General features: G+C 40.6%; 2 protein-coding genes across 3 annotated transcripts in view; one reads left to right on the top strand and one right to left on the bottom strand.

Annotated features, from left to right (window-relative positions):
• The first annotated feature begins 919 nt into the window (after positions 1 to 919).
• On the top strand, positions 920 to 3,202 carry LOC310808877 (fatty acid-binding protein, intestinal-like). Its single transcript, XM_083675977.1, has 4 exons — positions 920 to 1,006; positions 2,081 to 2,253; positions 2,697 to 2,804; positions 2,936 to 3,202. Exons 1-4 carry the CDS (start codon positions 940 to 942, stop codon positions 2,984 to 2,986), a joined length of 399 nt encoding a protein of 132 aa, XP_083532103.1. The 5' UTR covers positions 920 to 939; the 3' UTR covers positions 2,987 to 3,202.
• Positions 3,203 to 6,524: 3,322 nt separating this feature from the next.
• rbpms (RNA binding protein, mRNA processing factor) overlaps positions 6,525 to 20,697 on the bottom strand; it is a 28,943-nt gene continuing 14,770 nt past the window's right edge. Inside the window, exons 5-9 of one of the 2 annotated variants that reach the window (XM_083675665.1) lie at positions 17,546 to 17,696; positions 16,040 to 16,164; positions 14,716 to 14,779; positions 10,051 to 10,158; positions 6,525 to 9,441 (exon numbers count right to left, since the gene is read on the bottom strand). In XM_083675665.1, the coding sequence (XP_083531791.1) occupies positions 14,717 to 14,779; positions 16,040 to 16,164; positions 17,546 to 17,696 (339 nt within the window). In that variant the 3' untranslated portion in view covers positions 6,525 to 9,441; positions 10,051 to 10,158; position 14,716. Of the gene's footprint in view, positions 9,442 to 10,050; positions 10,159 to 14,709; positions 14,780 to 16,039; positions 16,165 to 17,545; positions 17,697 to 20,697 lie in introns of both variants that reach the window. The other variant, XM_083675666.1, reaches the window with a different exon arrangement.

A 20,697-nucleotide genomic window follows, 5' to 3' on the forward strand; every position in this document is an offset into this window, starting at 1 on the left:
ACCTGTTGTAATGATATCATGTTATTATCTGTGCTATCATCACTGGCGCCTTGGCTACACCTGGGGATTTCTATTGCTCTAGTGTCCCTGTTTTTTGGGAAGCTCTACTACTGTACCCCATATAGTTTAATTTGAATTGATGTTCCTATTGAACATGCTGTACTGTACTATTTGTACTACTTGTGCTACTAGTTTTGGAATATGGTTACATTGTTCACATTTACCATTGGCAATGAAGTCATTGCCAATGAAGTCATTGACAATAGATACTCTACTAATCTGTATGCCTGCAATAACTTCATTGGCAATGGTAAGTGTGTGAAAACTGTAACTCATTGTCAGTCCTACGGAATGCAAACTCCAAGGGAACACACTTTCTGCCACAAAAATGCCAGCAGACCACTATGAATATATTCTGAAGGACAACTATCTGCAACCAATACATTATTGTAACATCAACTTTGTATCATGAGGGCAGCCGAAGGTAACATATTACTGTACTTTTGCAGAATGTTAATCTCCAACATACAAGATCTAACGCTAAACATGCAAGATCAATCCCCCCATCAATAAGAATTAATTACAACTAATTGTCATTCCAGACACAGACACAGACAGGCACAGAGAGAGGCCCCCTGGGAACTGCCACAAACAACTATATAAACAGCCTCTTTTTCTCAGAAATAGAACAGTACAACATTGTATCTCTATGCCAGGCCTGCAGAGAGTGTTGCCCTTAACCATTTATCTTTGTATCCTTGAAGTCATGCAGCAATCACCTATATTTGACATGGGCTTTAAATGGCCACATCAGCAGACAGATAATCAGTTAGATAAAGAAGTGCTTTCCATACCAACCAGGTTATATAAGGGAGGCCAACAGGCACTCAGAGTCCCACTGCTCAGCACCATAGCACCATTCACTGCCACCCGACAACCATGACATTCAACGGCACCTGGAAAGTCGACCGCAATGAGAACTATGACAAGTTCATGGAGCAGATGGGTGAGTGTGTGTGTGTGTGTGTGTGTGTGTGTGTGCCTGATTTGGAAAAGGTGGCATATATCATATACTGATTAGGGATGCTTTTTCATAGGTGACATACAGTAACACGTCAGCTTGTCCATCAACATATGCTCTTACACTATGTCTAACTCTGACAGTAACATATATTATACTTGGTGTATAAAATACATTTTGTTTTGTGGAGTGAAAGCATTTGCATTTATCTGATTTTATCAAGTTTTTAGTGAGTATGAGTTTGAGAATGGTCGCACTGTATGAGAGAAGTAGTTTATGCTTTATGGCACAGCTCTAATAATAGCTGTAACAATTTTAAGAGCTTGTCAACAAACACAGGCTTTCTTTAGCCTCCGGAATAGCATTTCAATCTAAAACTAAATATATATTTGAAACTATTTTCAGCTTGTAGTCATATTATTATATGTACATCAATTGTGTTGTGTTACTATACATTAATTGTTCATTACATGTTCCTCATACACTCACCGAACACTTTATTAGGAACGCTGTACTAATACTGGGCAGGGCCTCCCTTTGCTCTCAAAACAGCCTCAATTCTTGATGGCATTGATTCCACAAGATGTCGGAAACATTCCTTTGAGATTCTGGTCCATGATGACATGATTGCATCACGCAATTCCTGCAGATTTTTCAGGTGCACTTTCAAGCTGTGAATCTCCCGTTCTACCACATCTCAAAGGATTCAGATCTGGTGACTGGGAAGGCCACTGAAGAACACTGAACTCATTGTCATGCTCATGAAACCAGTCTGAGACAACTTTTGTTTTGTGACATGGTGCTTTATCATGCTGGAAGTAGCCATTAGAAGATGGGTAATGCACATGGTCAGCAACAATACTCAAATAGGCTGTGGCATTCAAGCAATGATTGGTATTATCGGGCCCAAAGTGTGCCACGAAAACATTCCCCACACCACCTCCATCATGAGAAGGTGTATAGGTGTTCCTAATTAAGTCCTCGGTGAGTGTATATTGCCTTGATATACTGTACAATGCCTCATGCAGTGTATTGTTGCTATATTGTATTTTCAACCAGGAATCAATGTGATGAAGAGGAAGCTAGCTGAGCATGACAACCTCAAGGTCACCATTGAGCAGACAGGAGACACGTTCACCATCAAAGAGTCCAGCACTTTCCGCACAAAAGACATTAACTTCACCCTGGGTGTCAACTTTGACTATGCACTGGCCGACGGTACTGAAGTCTCAGTAAGTAACCTTGACACTTTAAAATTAGAATGACTGCAGTACTGTATTCTGAAAATATACACAGAGGTTGTCATAAGGTAACATTATGTGTGCTATTGAAGGACTGTGACAACCAGATCAGTTTACCCCAGAGTATGCTACGATATAATTCATCTATAAGCAAATATTAGCACTACTATTTTTAGAACAATAAGCTAATGTACTAACTTAGAATTTCCATTTTCAACTTTAGCTTTGGCATAAATCATGTATAAAAGGGAGATTTGAGCAATAGTTTAATGACAAACAATTCCTATGTTCTGCTACTATTATTACCTGAATTTCCCCCTGAGATAAATAAAGTTTCTATCTATCTATCTATCTATCTATCTATCTATCTATCTATCTATCTATCTATCTATCTATCTATTTTACAATCACATTTTAACACACCTGTCATTTAGGGAGCATGGGAGATGGAGGGTGAGATGCTGAAGGGTAAATTCATCAGGAAAGACAACAACAAGGTGCTGACCACCACCAGGGCTATTGCGGGTGGAGAGCTGGTACAGGTCAGTGTGTGAACTTTATCAGTCAGATCTCCATATTAGATCTTGGTGGCAATTAGTAGGTTTTTCTGTTTTTTGTAATGAACATCAAACATTTTTCACTGACAAACAATTATCTTTGTCCGATCCAACAGTGCTACAACTATGATGGGGTGGATGCCAGGAGGATTTTTAAGAAGGCTTAAAGGGATTCACAGGGAAAGTCCACATCACAAACCATAATGTAATTTTATTCTAATCCTAAAAATATATGGCATGACTTCTGCTCATGTGCCATATTCGAAATCAACAGTGTTTCCACCATCCTCTGATTGCATATCCTGTACCTCAACAAGTTCATTACCTGATGAATGTCATACTGTAAGTTGAAGTTTGTTTGATGGAGAATAACTGGTTTGGTGGACCACTGCATTGTATGTGACATATCACCATGAGTCGTTCCAAGTTTTGTAAAGTAAGAAACAATATGTAAGCTACACCCTTTGGACAATCAGGACAAAACTCTATACTGTAGCTTAAATGTGAACTGTAGTCTTTGGTGTACCAGTTGAAAAATAACAGGTGTCATTGTATATTAACCTTTTTGATATTGATGTTGCACAATAAAGATACTTTTATGTGTATGTGAATGTTGTAGTTTTGTTGTAGTTTTGAATTGTTGTTCTTCCATAATATTTGCTATACACTTTGCTTGTACCATTTGACATGAAGCCTAGTGCTAATTCTGTTTTGTCATTCACAGTGTAATGAAATACAATGTTGGCATGTTGATGTCATTGAGATTTTACAGGTCTATATATTTTACTGTTACAACAGCTGTCATGAGTGGTGGTTAGGGAGGAGTTAAAAGCAGCTGTCACTGGCTCATACAATCATCACATGATGACCATGACTAGACTGTTTTTCAGTTGTGCTGGGCTGAGCTGGGTTCATTGAACTTTCAGCAGTGCAGTTTCAGTACAAATGCAAATGTAAACAGAACTCTTTAGCTGCTTTGTTTTGGACAATTAGTCATTTGCAGGTATTGATGTGTATACAAATTAATTTGAAAGTGTATCATTAGTTTGAAAAGGAAATACTTGACAGATTTTGAAGTTGATGAAAGGAATAGGCACTCAACTCTGGTCCTCTGTCGCTCAGTTGGTAGAGCATGGCGCTAACAATGCTTACGTTGTGATTCCTGCTGGGACCATATATACTGAAATGTATGCACTCATTGTAATGTAAGTTGCTTTGGATAAAATTGTCAGCTAAATGGCATATATTATATATATTATCAACTCAACAACAACAAAAAACCTGCAATGCACCCATCCCTCAATGTCCACAAGATGGCAACGTGAATCTGTGGTTGTACTCAGACAACTGCGTTCACAACCTCAACTCTACATTGTATAATTGTGCTGCTTTTGGTGGGTTAGATACAGTGTTTCCCAAGTGTTGGGTCGGACCCCACAAGTTGCTAGTTCTTCCTGAGTAATATCTAGAACTGGTTTGTGGCCAAAGGCTATTGTTTACTCTGTGGGTTACCAGTGAGTACTTAAAGCTGCATATTTACTTAGTCAATGTAGCATTTTAAAATAATAACCTTTAAAATCAAATGGATAAAATGCTAGTTTGGCACATTGTTAAGAAGTGCAAACAGGTTACCTACCACCTGGTAGAGAGGGGGGGCCTTCAAGGGCCCTTCTCCCATTAAACTGCACAGCCTCAAGTGGGGTAGCATCGATCGACAACCAGGTGGAGCCCCCCTCCTGAGCCCCCAGGCAGCAGCCTCTGCTGGGGAGGTATTAGCATCCTGTATGCAAAGATAATCTCCTATGGGCCTGGGCTGCTTTGAACGCTGGCGCTGCCCTAAACCCACTCTTGAGGGTACCGTCCTCTGGGACTGGAGCTCTGTGAGGCTGGGGTTTGGCTGTCTGCTCTGCAGCCGAGCAGAGGTAGACAGATAGAAAAGGGTGCATGTTTTCTGTTGTTTCTGAGGCTGTTTGGGTAAATTTAGGATTTATCCAGTTGATTTTTTAAATTTCAATCTATCAAACATAAAATACGTGTGAAAACAATGTAAATTTGACAATTTTCTCCATTAATCCAAACATTGTCGTCTTTGTGAAAAGCTTTATTTTGCATGTTGCTTTATACATAAGTTTCTTTGCAATTTGACCATAGAGGTATGTAAGAGCAGTCATTTACCCATGCTAAACTTCTTATGACGACCATGCAGGTTGGGACTGTAGTGTTTCTGTTTGCCAGTAGAGATCACTGTGGAGCTCCGCATCCTCATAGAGAATAAAAGTGCCCCCCCATCCCCACTGCCCCCACCACCAATACTGGGGTTGAGGAGGACTCATGGTGACTCTCTCACTCTGTATGTCCTGATAGCTACATCATACACAGCTCCCATCAGTGATAAGGCCATTACATCTCTACTCTGATGCTCTGGACATGAGACAGACCATAATCCTGCTAAATTGGTGAAAATGAAAGAAGTGGTGAGATTCCTCAGTGCTTTGGTTGCTATGAGACGCAGGGCGTAGGGGCCTTCCCTTGGGAGAAGCAGCTTCTAGTGGGAGAGGGAAGGGAGCAGAAGAAAGAAGAAGGGAAGGGAGTAGAAGATGAATCGGCCCAAATTCACAGTCACTTTTAAAGCTTCACTCCTTCACAAATGGCCCCTATGACACTTGTGAACAATTCTAGTAATCCTGAGTAATCCTTCTAGGAAATGTGACCTCACTATTTAGTTGATGGCTGTGCTGCCCAATGGTAGACATTGCAGACAGCAGAAAGACTAGTCAGTGATGAGGTCGCATGTTATTGTTCCCAGAATGATGAAGGAGAGCTGTAGCTTCCGAGTTAGATTGAGTTGTCATGTTACCATGCACCAATGTTCGCTATGAAAGGCAACAGAGCAAACATAGCAACACAACCCCGCAATAGAAGTGCCGAAATCAAAGCACCACGGCTGATATTATTGTAATGACGTAACCCACAGAGGAGCTGTAAGATTTATAATCCAATTTTAGTTTTGCACAAACAAGAGCATTCTTAAGTCGTCCAGTCATATTCAGCCAATTCCCAAACAAAGACTTATTATTTAAGAATGGGTTGCAGCTGGACAGAGTGGAGGCATGCTTATGAGTGAAAAGTGACAGCAACACCTCCTAAATGCACTTGTCAAAAAAGAGTAACACCATTACAATGTGACACCAGTTCTGAGCTAGGTGAGCTGGAGTATACACCCCCCCCTCCCCACCACACACATACACACACACCTACCCAATACACCCACCATGTCACACCCAGCCCCCATGATGGACTGCAGTGTGAAGCCCCTGGAGCCGTGACAGACAGAGAGAAATAGAATGTGTGTGTGTGTACGTCTGTGTGTGTGTGTCACATGATTGCATAGAAAAGACAAGATAGGAGATGTACAGTAAGAATGGTGACAATGACCTGTGCAATGAGCGAGAGAGAGAGAGAGAGAGAGAGAGAGAGACTGACTAAATTGGCAATGACCCTCACTCCCTTGAGTATCTAACCCCTGAGACCGGTGGGCTATTCTTAAAGAGGGTAAAGAGAGGCCTCTCGCTCCCTGGTGCCGCGATCACTATAGATGACTACACCCTGCTCTAGAGTGGACCTGAGATGCAAGGAAAGAGGTGTGATTAAGAGGAAATTGAGTTTTACTGCATGTGGCTTCAACTCATGAAACAAGGCAACAAAGATGGCAATGTCAATCTTTAATGGTTGATGCCCTGAATGTCTTCATTTTACATTTTCATAAAAACATTTCTTTTTTTGGTTTTAACAAAACATCTAAAACAAACCACTGGAATTCACTGAAATATAGTTTCTCCTTACAGCAGTGAAAAATATAAATATCAACAATATGCATTGAAAAGAAAAGAAAATATACACGCCATAAACATGCACATAACACACAATTACTCATACAGTAGATTATGGACAACAAATAAAAGAAAACAATTCTTCCATCTTCTGAAGGAGCATTTCAATTTACATACCTTTAATTTTCACTCTATTTTTTCACAGTGGATTATTTATCCGGATTTAGTATTCATCTGAAAATGTTCCAATCATTAAAACATGTAGCCTGCAAACCAAATAGCTCTCAAACATTGCAACAGGAAAGTTGTTGGAGCAAAGCACTATAAAAAAAACAACCAAAAAACAACCTAAAAACAAAACACTTATTAATACTTACTAATACTGTACTTAATTTGAGATTTAGGCCTTCATATGACAGACCTTTTCCATCAGACTGTATAACATGACATTCATAAAAAACACTCTTGTTGTGTTCTAACTGACTAATCAGTGGTATGATTAAGTCAATTTACTCACAGTGATACAAAATGAAAGTATGATTCAACTATGTTGAAAGGAACATTGTCCATTAATAGATTGCTATGATAAGTATATATATATTCACCATAAACACCTAAATTATGATCCAATCAAAGGTAGATTCAGCAATTTTATATTATCACACACAATGGGGCAATCTGCTTGAAGACATCAACAACAATAGAGAAAATCTTCATATGCACAGCCATGTTGTCTGTAAGTATGATTGGACACATTCTGGCATTTTTGGTTCAGCCTTGGCATCACACCACTGGGATTCTTCACCCATATCATTGGACAGAACATACAGTATTTGTATTGTTATGAAAAGAATTCAGGTATAGACCTCAAGATTCACAGAAATTAAGTGGACTCACTTTAAATAAATGATAACTAACATAGGCTTAATGTCTTTATCAACTATAAAGTCAACATTGTATAAGGCTTACATAGATGCTTTACAAATCATACTGTACAATATCAAGAGTGTTAGTAGAACAGGTCTTTACTTCTTGTGCTTTGTCAAATGTGCTTTGTCTAAGCTTTAGCCACAGTAACTTTACCTATGTGTACCATGACATTTGCTTATACATGATTTGTGAAGTATCTACTGCATGTACAGTAGGCCTTATTTAGGGCTTACAAGGCTTCATTGATGCTTTAAAGTTATAATTAGATTAAAGTGGGACCAGCTTACCATGCTACTGTTCTGAGATATGTCATACAGTAAAACTATTATTGCAGGCCTAAAACAAGAACTAAAACAACATGACATATGAAACATTATTTTTCACTCGAATCATCCACTTAGGTAAAAATACAAACTTTACAAAACCATGTTGAATCATATTTTTCCTAAAAATAGATGAAACAGAGAAGCACTTAAAAGGCGTTTCCTTTCAGGTGCTGGGACGCTCTTCTGAGTGACACCAAGAGAGGCATGCAAGCAAATAATGGCACACTTCATCAAAGAAATCAGACAGTATTAGAAGTACAAAGCAGTTGAGATGGAATAATTCCACTAGCCTCGTCAGCTATCCAGTGTTAGAAAACTAAGCCTTTGGTCTGTTACTTCTGTATACTGTGCTGTCTACCTGGTAGACAGTGAACTTCAAGAGTTACTAATATGCAAGGATTGCATAGGTGTAAACAATATGAAAACATCCACCCAGCCTATCAGAGGGCAACTATTACCAATATGAAAAACATCCACCCAGCCTATCAGAGGGCAACTATTACCAATATGAAAAACATCCACCCAGCCTATCAGAGGGCAGCTATTACCATGTTGCTTACACCTACACACTCCTGTTAGATCTACAGCTGCACCCATTGGGAGGAATTGATAGCATAGATCTCCTGTAGCATGTTACAGTGGGCATGGTTCAGATATAATTGATCATTGTTACCTGGGCTTACTTTACCTGAACTAAAATGGCAGTTATTTGGCGTAGACCAAGAGGGACACATTTTTTTGGCATTATGTTACTCCAATCGACATGACCAAATCAAATCCTCACAAAATGAAAAAAATAAAAAAATTAACTTGCAAACTGATGCAACTGCTTTAGTACAGCAGAGCAATCACCAATTTTACAGTGGCACTGATAAGAGAAAAAAGTAAGAAATATTGAGGTTCTCAAACAGGTTACCTCACATACAACTTGATACACAACATAACCAATCAAACATAACAATTTAAAAGATTGGCTTGATTACAAAAATACTTTTTTGTTTTTCATTAAAATATCTAAAAATGTACAGCATTGTAATTGTTTATTTTTTTTTTGGCAAAGTCATGCTTCAACATGTAGTAATAATCATAATAACGTTAAATATGAATGGTATACAGAATAGTAATAATTATAATCATTGTAATAATATAACCTGGTATCACTTTGGTTACACTCTTGTACGTACCTAATTCTTTCAAAACGCCTACATAAGCTAGTTGTCCTGCCAAACCTACATAAATGTGAATTCCAACTGAGGTGGACAAGCATTGCACTTTTGAATGCAAAGCTCAGGGTATTCTTCACAGGGCTTGTTTCAGTTTGAACAAAGTTGAATAAATGTCAATGAAGGTATGTTAGGCTATGTCATGTTAGCATCATAAGGTCATACTGTATGTAGGTGACTGTAACCAAAGTGTTATCAGCAATTCTTGAGTATGTAACAGTATCAAAAGGTGGGTGGGGAGGGGTAAGGGGGTGTCGATGTGTGATGGAGACTGGGGTCTGGATTGTCCTGAGGCCCATGAGGTTGCTGCTTCCTATGACAGCCAGAGAGAGAGAAAAACAGAGAGAGAGAGAGAGAGAGAGAGTTGTTACCATGGCCACAGCACCCAAGCCCTATCCAGACTAATGAAAACACAAGGGATGGGGTGGCATAACAGAGACCACACACACACACACACACACACACACACACACACACACACACACACACACACACACACACACACACACACACACACACACACACACACTTTCCACATAAGATGGTGTGGCATGACAGTAAGACCACACATACTCAGTCACACACACACACTCTCACTTTTATCCCACAAATACCTTACTCTGGCTTTAAAACAAAAACTATAATATGTCAAATAAAAACTAAAACAATGACACAGTGTCAATATGGCTGCAGGCTTCTAAGGCTTCATTTCAGCACAAATCTTTGGGTGTGTGATATTGTTTCTGAAAACCTTGGCTCGGTTTTCACAGCTTTTTCCACAAATCTACACTTTGAAATCAAATTTTCTGTCAGATTGGACAGAACATTTTTTGCCACCAGCTCTAGGTGTGATTTACACGTTTGGCCTGCCTGTCAGGATCGTTGGAGCTTGAAGTCCATTGAACGTTTGACCAGAACTCACCAACGGTCCACTGCACAGTAAACAGGGTCAGGAATCCTCCTGGTTAGACATGAGAACCGGGAGCAACACCATCATGGCCGACCATGGCCACCATCACACATCAGGAACCTGAGAACATAATAAGAAGAAACGTTTTAGTCAAAGGGCCTTTATCTCAATGCCAACAGTACTACCGCAAGATGCATGTTGGGCTTCCACACACTGTCCTGCATGAAAAAAGTAATAAGTTCCATAAGTTCAAGTTCAACTGGCAGTGGCCAGTCTAGTCTGATTGTGGAATGATAAGCCATTCTAAGTGTGATACCATATCATAACTTGATACTAATGATTTACCAGCAAAGAAACATGTGTCAGTTGAGTACCCTGATGAAGACACAGTGAGGAGGTCTGTTGTTGAATTAACCCCTCGCTCGAGAGAACTTCCTGCTCCTAACAAAACCCCATGCCCCCTGAGCCCCGCTCTGAGAGACCAATGAGAGAGGTCAACACTTCCACCACAGGCATGCAGATGTTTCACCAAAAATAGACGTCACTTGGCAATGATCATGACAGGAGTTCAGGGGAGAGTCTCTCTAAGAAAATAAACTATTACAAAAACCAACATGTCCATGGGAGAAGGAGGGCTTGAGTTCTGATTCACTGGGAACCGTGTGTGTTCAAGGTAACATGCTCAGACACGGCTGGCTAGCTAATGCCTATCGCGCATGCAATCAGGGATGAGGAAATCGATGCATACGTAGCGCTTGGCTAAGCTGACCCAATGCATTCTTTTAGACTCGTATTTGTTCTGGCTGAAGCACCAAGGTTAAAGATTGGGTTTATCATTGAACACGTCTTTGTGGGTTATGGGGAGGTTCAGTGATTTCAGGTTTAATGTGTTACACCCTCTAACTTGACAAAGGTGTGTATTGTGAGATAGACAAACAAGTGCTGTTTGAGAATGGAGGAGGTCTTGTTTTCTAATCAATGTTCGCTCTGGTAATCGTTTATTTGAAGCCATTTATCAATGGACCTGCTTGTTTACCAGTATTGCTGTGAATAGTAAAATCATACTGCAAAATTACACCAGCCTTAAAAGCAGTGGAATAGAGTGCAAATCAAATTATGTTAATTTAATTTAATCAATGGAATTAAATTAAATTGAACTTTCAATTCAGTTATATCTTGTGAGAAAATGTTGTGTCATCACTGAGTCAGTCATTACATGTCCTCCACCACTATTCCATCTGAAGAACCATCCACTCTGCATGTTCTGTAGGGCCTATACCTGTGTAACATTGACATGAAAGGGGAAGTCAAGGCCTCTTAATCCACTGAAAAGCCTTGAGGCTGCAGCCATGTTTCTCACATACCAGCACAGCTTGTAGGACAAGGTGGTGATGAATGCAGCTGTTGACATGTATCTAGCTTCTGAAACAGACTCCAGGGACAAAAGCCTGTGTGTGTGTGTGTGTGTGTGTGTGTGTGTGTGTGTGTGTGTGTGTGTGTGTGTGTGTGTGTATACATTACATGTGCACATGTGTCGGTGTGAGAGAGAGAAAGACAGAGTGTGTCAGTGAGTGTGTGTTTGTGTGTGTGTGTGTGTGTGTGTGTGTGTGGGGGGGGGGGGGGTAAAGTCCCATTTCCTTATTAAAGGGGGCCTCAGCTGGGGTCGGTCCCCCTGCTCCCTGGTGGGAGTTAGTCATAAGTTCAACAGGAACTGCTGGGTTTGTCAGGCTATTGGCCATAAGCCCCCCAGGGCAAGCAGCCAGGCTCCAGACGGACACACACACACACACACACACACACACACACACACACACACACACACACACACACACACACACACACACACACACACACACACACACACACACACACACACACTCTGCAGTCCCCCATGATGTCTTGTCAGATGGAAAAGCCGGATTACCTTCCCCTGCAGTTCACTAAGCATTAATGTCCAGTATTGGTTTGTCTGTGTGTATGACCGTATGCACAAGAAGTGGAAACAGAGATTGCTTTGACATGAAAGAAACAGAAAAATAACTTTTATCAACTAGAAATAAGTCAGCAACTTACTTAAATTAAAATATTCTGAGCCACAAAGCCCTGACAAACTTCAAACAACAAAAGCTGGTCACCCACAACAAGCTCCATGACCTGTTTTTTCAAAATGTCAGTTGCAGTGACAGGCAGGATGCCAGGTGATTAATAAACCTCATTACCGGGTATGACTGAAAGCCTCTCCTACAGTACGTGGAGGAAAGCTGCGAGCAACTCTGCCGCGAGTCATGTTTCAGCTGTTTACCTCCCCGACATGCAGTCTCCCATGGTTAAGCTGCTGGTGTGAACTGCATAGTCTGACCGTGAATGTAGCCTCACTGTTGAATGCTCAGACTACCACAAGTTGACCACAAGCCTCTAGTGACATTACACAAGACAATCAATATTTGTTCTGATTGTGGATGGACACAGATCACTTCAGTATGATAAGGTCAATCTGAGATAAATGCCAATAAAAAAATAGCTTAAGTATAAGTAATAAAATGTTAAACAACACTACTACTACAAGTTTCAGAGAGTAAAAACTAAACCCAGATTAAGCTGTCTAAGTGTAGGCCTACATGGTTGCTCTTGCTCATGTACAGTATGTGCCGACATACCTCTCCTCTTAAATATCAAATACCTGCATTTAGGAAAAGTTCAAGTCCATTTAGCATAACTAGGCCGGAAAGGGCATGGGCAACGTGAGGTCAGTACCAGCCTGCCACCGTGTGCTGGCACAGCTGAAAAGGGCAGGGATAAACAAAGTTTAGCTTCATTATCTGTTTTCCTAACATCACTGACAGCATAACAAATGGATGGCATCGCGTTTTACATTGGGACAAAGCTCACTGGATATTAGCCTCCTGTCTTAGGATGCCTTGACACAGTTACCCTTGTGTCTGTACATACAGTCATACGCACAGACAAACCAATACTGAACATTAATGCTTAGTGAACTGCAGGGGGAGTTAATCTGGCTTTTCCATCTGACAAGACATCATGGAGGAGTGCAGTGTGTGTGTGTGTGTGTGTGTGTGTGTGTGTGTGTGTGTGTGTGCGCGCGTGCGTGCGTGTGTGTGTGGGAACGTGCATTCATATATTCAGTGAACATTATGTTTCCTCTGCACTACAATAGCACAACTAACCACAAAACAACAGTTGACTCCCAAGCCCATTCCAAGCAGGATGTAGGGATGTTTTTGTTTTTTTATCAAGGGGTTAATATGCACTGGGGCAGGCTGACCGAATAAATGACTTCCTCTCAGTTTGATAGAAGGGTAATCATGTACCTCAAACCCCTCCCTTGTTCACTCCCTTCCTTTCTATCCATTTGAGGAAAGGAATCCCCAATAGGAGAGATAAAGATCTCTTATTTACATCTTATTTACCAGGGACATGGTTTTAATTTTTCTTCTCATACTCAGGCTGGTCTATGGAGTAGGGTTATGGGGGTTGCACACTAGGGCTAGCACCAATCAACAGCTTTTTAAATGTTACCCCCCTTGGCCCCTTCCCATCTCTCCCTTGGGGGTCTTGGGAACATGTCTTTTCCTGTCCGAACCTTTGGAGGGGGTCTGGTGACTGGCGCCGAACACACACACACACACACACACACACACACACACACACACACACACACACACACACACACACACACACACACACACACTAGCAGAGGACTTGCCTAGCTTTGTGGCTCTTTTGTACAACAGTGTTCTGTTGTAGAGCAATACCACTCTGGGCCTGTTACTGTTAGAACTATTCCATCCAACTTAAATATCTTCCTTTTGTGTTTAGTAATACTGCATGCTTTCACTGGACTAATGTGTCAAACCCTTTTTTTTAAGTAGCACTATTCCATACAGAATAACGATATATCGAATCGATATAATGACTTCCCACCAAGTTTGGTAAGTGTGTGCAGACGTGTCAGGTATACTACATACAGGTAGATCCATGTAGCTGAGTATCTGTTCCTTCTCAACAACAGCCTGTGTTAAAACATAGCCCCCAGAGCTGCTTGTGCATTCTGTCTGAGTCAATGCCTTTGATGCCCTATATCTGAAAAAATGCATGACATCAATTGAAAGATTCTGCTGGCTGTACTGTGACCTGAGAGGAAAAAAATGCTGAAATCCCCTTTAAACCCCTTTTCATCTACAGTATGAGAACTATTGGATGCACTGTGTTGGTCATAGAAATCTTGAGTCATTGGTTGAATTAGTCTCTATTTCATCTGACAGTTGTTTGTATGCATGGTTAAAGATCTGACAGATCGATGACAAATACTGTAGATTCAGTTAAATAGCCTGTTAGCTCACAAAAATAAACAGTTTTTCATGAACCTTAGTTCCAATAAGCATTGATTATCATCAGTGTGCTACTTGTAATGTGAAACTTTCATTACTGTGTGTGTGTGTTATTTAACTGTGTGTGTTACAAATGTTTAGGAAAGTTTTTGATTGTTTATGTCAAGTGTCATAACATTTACTTAAGCATTTTTGTGACAATGTATACCCATTCATCATGGGACCAGACTGTGTGTGTGTGTGCGTGTGTGTGTGTGTGTGTGTGTGTGTGTGTGTGTGTGTGTGTGTGTGTGTGTGTGTGTGTGTGTGTGTCGTTACTCACACATACTTCAACAGAACTGCCTGGACTTCCATCCCTGAGGAGTTCCATCTGCAGGAGGGAGCCAGCGAATCTGAACAGAGACACACCAGCAACATGATTCAATTAATATGACTCATATTAAGCTCACTCCAAATGCCACTTAAATTCACACTGGTCATTAACACATATAAACTCAGTTGACCAGAATTTATTCATTCAGGTTCAGTGAACTCTTTCACTCACTGTGTGATTCAACACTTCAACACCTGATTCTGTGCCTTATTCACTAGGGACAACATGAACTCCTGCACTCTTCACCCTTGTTGAGGACACAAAGCGCTATTCAAGGTGTAAAAGCCTGTGTGTGTGTGTGTGTGTGTGTGTATGTGTGTGTGTATGCGTGCGTGCGTGCGTGCGTGCGTGCGTGCGTGCGTTTGCCAAAGTTCATATTCAGTCAGCAAATTCAGGCCCACTTCTGTTTCAAATTCCTTCATCATTGAAAATCCCTGTTGTTGTACATTTGCTCGGGGCACTTATATTTAAATGGCTTCTGAGAAGATCTACATTATAAATGAAAATGTGTATGGTCCCTCTGGTTAAAAATGTACAGGATGAAATCATAAGATCATTCTATGAATAGACCCCTAGGGACTAAGGTTTTCATCACTGAGTCATATGAACTAAAAGAGAGGCAACTCATGAGAATCAGTGAGCAGCAATCAAAGTGAACTGGAAAGACAATCGGCAACTAAAATTCAAACATCCTGTACAGTTATTTGATTTCACAGGAGAACTACTGTACCAAACAGGATTCATGAGAACATTTTCAACAGATCAATAGACAGATTAGAAGAACCTAACAATTGGGTCATGGCTGCCCAGGGCTTTAATTAATGATTAGATAAGATAATTGATACTAAAACAAATGATGCAAACGTTTCAAATGATTGGGTATATCAAATTCACATCACAAAGCCTGCATAATACCATTCAGCTGGGGTATGCAACCTCAGCTCTAAATATTCAAAACCAGTCTAGAAAAAAATGTTTTTAGCTAATTATAGCTAACCTAAACCAACAGTATGTGTAAACACAGCATGAACGTTCATTAAAAGTTAGGTGGCATACAATACAATACATGTCATGTCATGTCTCACAATAACCTCAAGTAGGCTATTGACACATTGCTATTGGTCTTGGCATGGTGTAACTTGAATAAATCATTAAGCAGTGAATGGAAGGGTGGGGGTTGGTGGTCTGTGCTAGAGGAGGGTGGAGGTGGTGGAGAGGGGAAGTGATTTGGGGTAGCTGCGGTGGGTGGTGCGGGTGTGGGCTCAGGTGGGTAGGTTACCTGAGCGTGGAGTGAGGAGGGGTAGCTGAAAGCAGGAGGGAGGGCAGACAGCTCCGCCGGGTACAGCGGGTATGACGCCCACACGTCTGGGCTGCTGGGGTATAGAGCAGGCATTGTGAGCTCATCTGTGGAGACAAGAAGAGGAGAGGAGGGTGGTGAGGAGGGGCTGTAGCTGGGTGGACATCGACAGGGTAAGAGGTGTGTGTGTGTGTGGGGGGGGGGGGGGGGGGGGTGTGTGTGTAGGAACAGCGGATACATATACGTCTAAATGTTTTAGACTTTTGAGAAGCACCCAGTGAGGGAGGTTCAAGGTGAACGTGACTAGAAATAGAGAGAAGTGGGTGACGAGGGAGAGGTCCATAATGAAACACCTTATGAAGAAGAGCAGAGTGACGTCAAAAGCACAGAAAGTGTGAGTTACTCAGATCAAATGGATACTCAAATGGCTACATCTTGATTCAGATTGAGAAAAACAAACACTATGTAACTTAGTTATAATAGAAAAACAAACTGCACCTAGTTATAAAGACAGAGTTGATATGAATAAACAGATTAAGGTCATGTCAAGACAACAGAGTGCCAATCTATACAAAAACAGCTTGCTATCATATACATTCTCCATGTAAAAAAAGCACAGGTCAGTGCCTTGGAAGCTGTTATCAAAGCAAGATCGGATAAAATGATCAGAAAATGACAGCAATGTTTCTTTTGGTCATTACGTCATGGTCTCCATTAATCGTTTCCTTTCATATTCCGCAGAGGCCCAAGAAGTGCATTCTCTCACTCCGGCAAAAACATCTATAGATAAGACTGTGTTTGGTCATTTTGTAAGAATGTGCAACCACTCAAGTTCACAGATGGCCTATGTTCAACTGTCAGTGCCTGCCTAAGCGCAGTGTACTTAACGCTTGACAAAATATTTAACTAAAGTAAAACAAAGAGCAGAGCAACATCGGCAAATTCCACACAATCTCAAGACTCGAGGGTTGGCTCCAAATGAGTATGACCAAGACTAATACTGCACATGTACTGTAGAATGTTTATGAAACATAAATCTAATGAGGGAAATGTGTTATGTTGAGAGAGTTCAAGAAAAGTAATTAACCCTTAATTAATCATGTTTCCATGGAATAACTGACTGTTAATAAACTGTAGAGCAGAGGTGCTTTACAGGGTATTGTTTTTGATAATTTGAATATGGTTAATGTACATTTGACTCCAAAGAAATGTGCTTCTCTGAAGTTTATGAGAGGTTAGGCAGCAGACAGTTTCTATTCTAGCAGCATTACATGATGGATACCATGTAAAAAAAAGTTGCTCCAAGTTTAGTTTAATGATACCCATGCTTTCTGGTTCCAATCCATAAGTAACAGTAACACACCAGAACCCTTTCCGTTTATACCAAACGTCATACTAAATGGACTACTGCTCTGTCACCTCAAGTGAGGCTCCATTCATCAGTGGCAAAGGGCCCTGCAGCAGCGACAGAAAGGGAACAACACTCACATGGGTCTCTGCTGATGAACTGGGGGCTGGGACTCTGCTGGGAGGGAGGGGGGTTGGGAGTGCCCACCAGCTTGTTCTTGGCCATCTTGGTGTTGGCCTTGGCAAACTCCAGCCGCAGAGTCTGGGGGATCTCCGGGTCAAATCGGACACCCTGAGGTCAAAATGAAGTTGTTTTGGGATGATTCAGCAGCATTTGAGTTTTTATAGAAATCCTTACATGATAAAGCATATAACCTTTATCTCAGTTGCATACTTAGATTTAATTTGCTAAATTCAGGCAAAATATTACAATCACAAGATGGAGATATACATCCCTTTGAATGTTAAATAGGTGGCATGGAGTGAGAATCATATCTGGGCAGAGTACCTGTAATTGTGTTGGTGGATGTTGTACAGCTACATTATGACATTATACAGTGCCTTCGGAAAGTATTCAGACCCCTTTTTCCACACTTTGTTGTGTTATAGACTCAATTTAAAATGGATTAAGTTAAAAGAATTTGCCATCAATCCACACACAATACCCCAGAATGACAAAGCAAAAACACATTTTTAGAAATTTCAGTAAATGTATTAAAATTTAAATACAGAAATATCTCATGTACATAAGTATTCAGACCCTTTGCTGTGACACCCTTAAAACGAGTGTCATGCAAATCAGAGACCCTATAAAAACAAAGATATTAATTCCAAAATTACATGAACTATTATCTTTGCATTAAGATGGACTCAATCTAACTTACTGAGTGATTTGTTGATGACATTTTTGCATTTTAGCTCATTTTAAGAGTGTCATAGCAAAGGGTCCGAATACTTATGTACATGAGGTATTTCTGTATTTCAACTTTAATAAATTTACTGAAATTCCTAAAAAAGTGTCATTCTGGGGTATTGTGTGTGGATTGATGGCACATTATTTTAATTTAATCCATTTTAAATTGAGTCTATAACACAACAAAATGTGGAAAAGGTGAAGGGGTCTGAATACTTTCCGAAGGCACTATACATTGAGAGCTATTGTTTTCAGCCTAGCCTTAAAGAGACTTCACAAGGATTAGAATGTCATTCTGAGTCTGAGGCGTGTGGTGACATGCAATTGAGGTTTGGTTGGCCTGCATGGTGACACAAATTTGGCGGAGACATGGTGTCATTCAAGCCAGTGGCACAATGTACAGTCAAGCCACGAGACAGTCGCCACTTTCCCTCGTGAACTCTGAGCGTAACCTAATACTGTGACCTCAAACCCCAACTGCCACAACACACAGCGTACACCACCACTCAAAGTAAGCCCAGAAAAATTCTTGGGATACCACAGTAAAACATACATCCGGACATCAACGTATTGGCTACCAACTCGCAAGTAACGGAAGAGAAGTTGATTTAATTTCTCTGATCGATATTAAAAACCTCTACTCTCTACCAAAACATTTTCTATCTCAATGACTTTCACCCCAAGACTGATTCTAAAAATATGGAATGTGACCTCACAGAGGTTTATTTGCTTGGTTGTGAATCAAAAGCACACATAGTTTTGCCGGTGGCTATTCACCCCTACATCAGCCCAATATGAGAGCTTTTTATGTGTTGGAGACGAGAAAAAGACAGTGAGTTGGATCAATGAAGAAAAGCCAGGGAGTGAGACTTCTGGAGCGAGCACCTATAGGGTTGGTTGTAGGTCCGTCCCAGCAGGCATGTTGGGAGCTGAGCTGAAAGAAGTGAGAGATCGTGGTTCTCATGAAGGGGGGGAATTAACTAGGATTGCCTTGGCTCACTGCTCTCCCAGCCTCTGCCAATTGAAGCTACAGAGGTATAATAAGCTATATGGGTCTAATGAGGCCTGTACACTGCTTTAATTTAAACTCAGGTTGAAGAGGGTTCAGAGGAGAGTTGATACTCCAGCTTGAAATGGGTATTTTGGGCTTTAATTTTTTAGGTGTCTCAGACTTTTCTTATGTTTTGATTTCGAGGTAGATATTACAGTGGGGCTTAATGGCCTTAATGTGTTGAATACTGCATTTGTAATGTCAATCAAACTGCAATTATGCTATGACTGCCCCGATGATCTACACACACACACGCACACGCACACGCACACGCACACGCACACGCACACGCACACGCACACGCACACGCACACACACACACACACACACACACACACAAAGATTTTAATATGTACTGTAGATAAATATTCACTATATGAAGACAAAAGATCTGGCTCTCCTCCACCTGACGCCTGGGAGATGGGCTCCAAACAAGAGCACTGTTCAAATCTCAGAGTTTTTCATTTGGAACACACTCTAAACCTGATTTGGTAATAGTAATAACATGAGCATTGCTTTTTGCTTCTTTATTTTGCTCTTGATATAGGCATATACTGTATCAAGAAATGTGTCACACTTGATAGTTGATAGGTTCTGCAATTAAATGTATCTATTTCTGAAACTAAGAGTCATAGGACATTTCTGAAAAAGGCACAGTATCAATACACATGTCTAACTAGAGCATAATAAATTAAAAATAAAGGCATTCAAGAGTTTTCATTGTTTGATCCCTTTGCATATTTCTTTCAAAGAGCTTGACTAAAATCTTCATGGGGATGAGTACTGTTTTGCATGAGTCTGTATCTGTCTGCCTCATCAAGGATTTCTAACAGCGAGGTCAGTAGCTTCTACTTGAAATAAGTGAGATTAAACTCAAATCCTAGATCAATGTCTGCTATTTCTGTGTGGAAGGAGTGTTAATTCTCCTGCGCTAAAAGTGATTGACCTTGCACAGTCCACAGGGATGCCAAAGCTTGAGCTTTATGTAAAATCCCCAAAATGAGCTTTATTTGAAAATCTGACTGAAAATGCTTTCATGGATATTGGGATAGGGGAATTTGGAAATAATTTATCATTTTAAAACTTGAAACTGTTTGCTTTATGCTTCACATGTATGTGTTATGCACTTGTCATAAGGGTCATAAGGCAAATGTAGAAATGTTTAGGTATATATTCTAATTATCATTGAAAATAAATGCATTTATAAGGCTTAACACACAATATACATCTCTGAGTGTACTTATACGTAGGGAGAAACATAGCAAGTCACCAGCAGAAACACTATTAGAACCTGGCTGAGCTTGAATGCAGCATGAAGAGGGCATGGCA

Source organism: Argentina silus, assembly GCF_951799395.1.
Source record: "Argentina silus genome assembly, chromosome: 1".
Taxonomy (NCBI): domain Eukaryota; kingdom Metazoa; phylum Chordata; class Actinopteri; order Argentiniformes; family Argentinidae; genus Argentina; species Argentina silus.

Excerpts from the sequence above, each read along its gene's own strand:
- LOC310808877 (XM_083675977.1), top strand. The coding sequence starts at position 940 with ATGACATTCAACGGCACCTGGAAAGTCGACCGCAATGAGAACTATGAC. Across the intron at positions 2,254-2,696 it reads CCGACGGTACTGAAGTCTCA|GGAGCATGGGAGATGGAGGG; the intron begins GTAAGTAACCTT and ends CCTGTCATTTAG. Across the intron at positions 2,805-2,935 it reads CGGGTGGAGAGCTGGTACAG|TGCTACAACTATGATGGGGT; the intron begins GTCAGTGTGTGA and ends CCGATCCAACAG.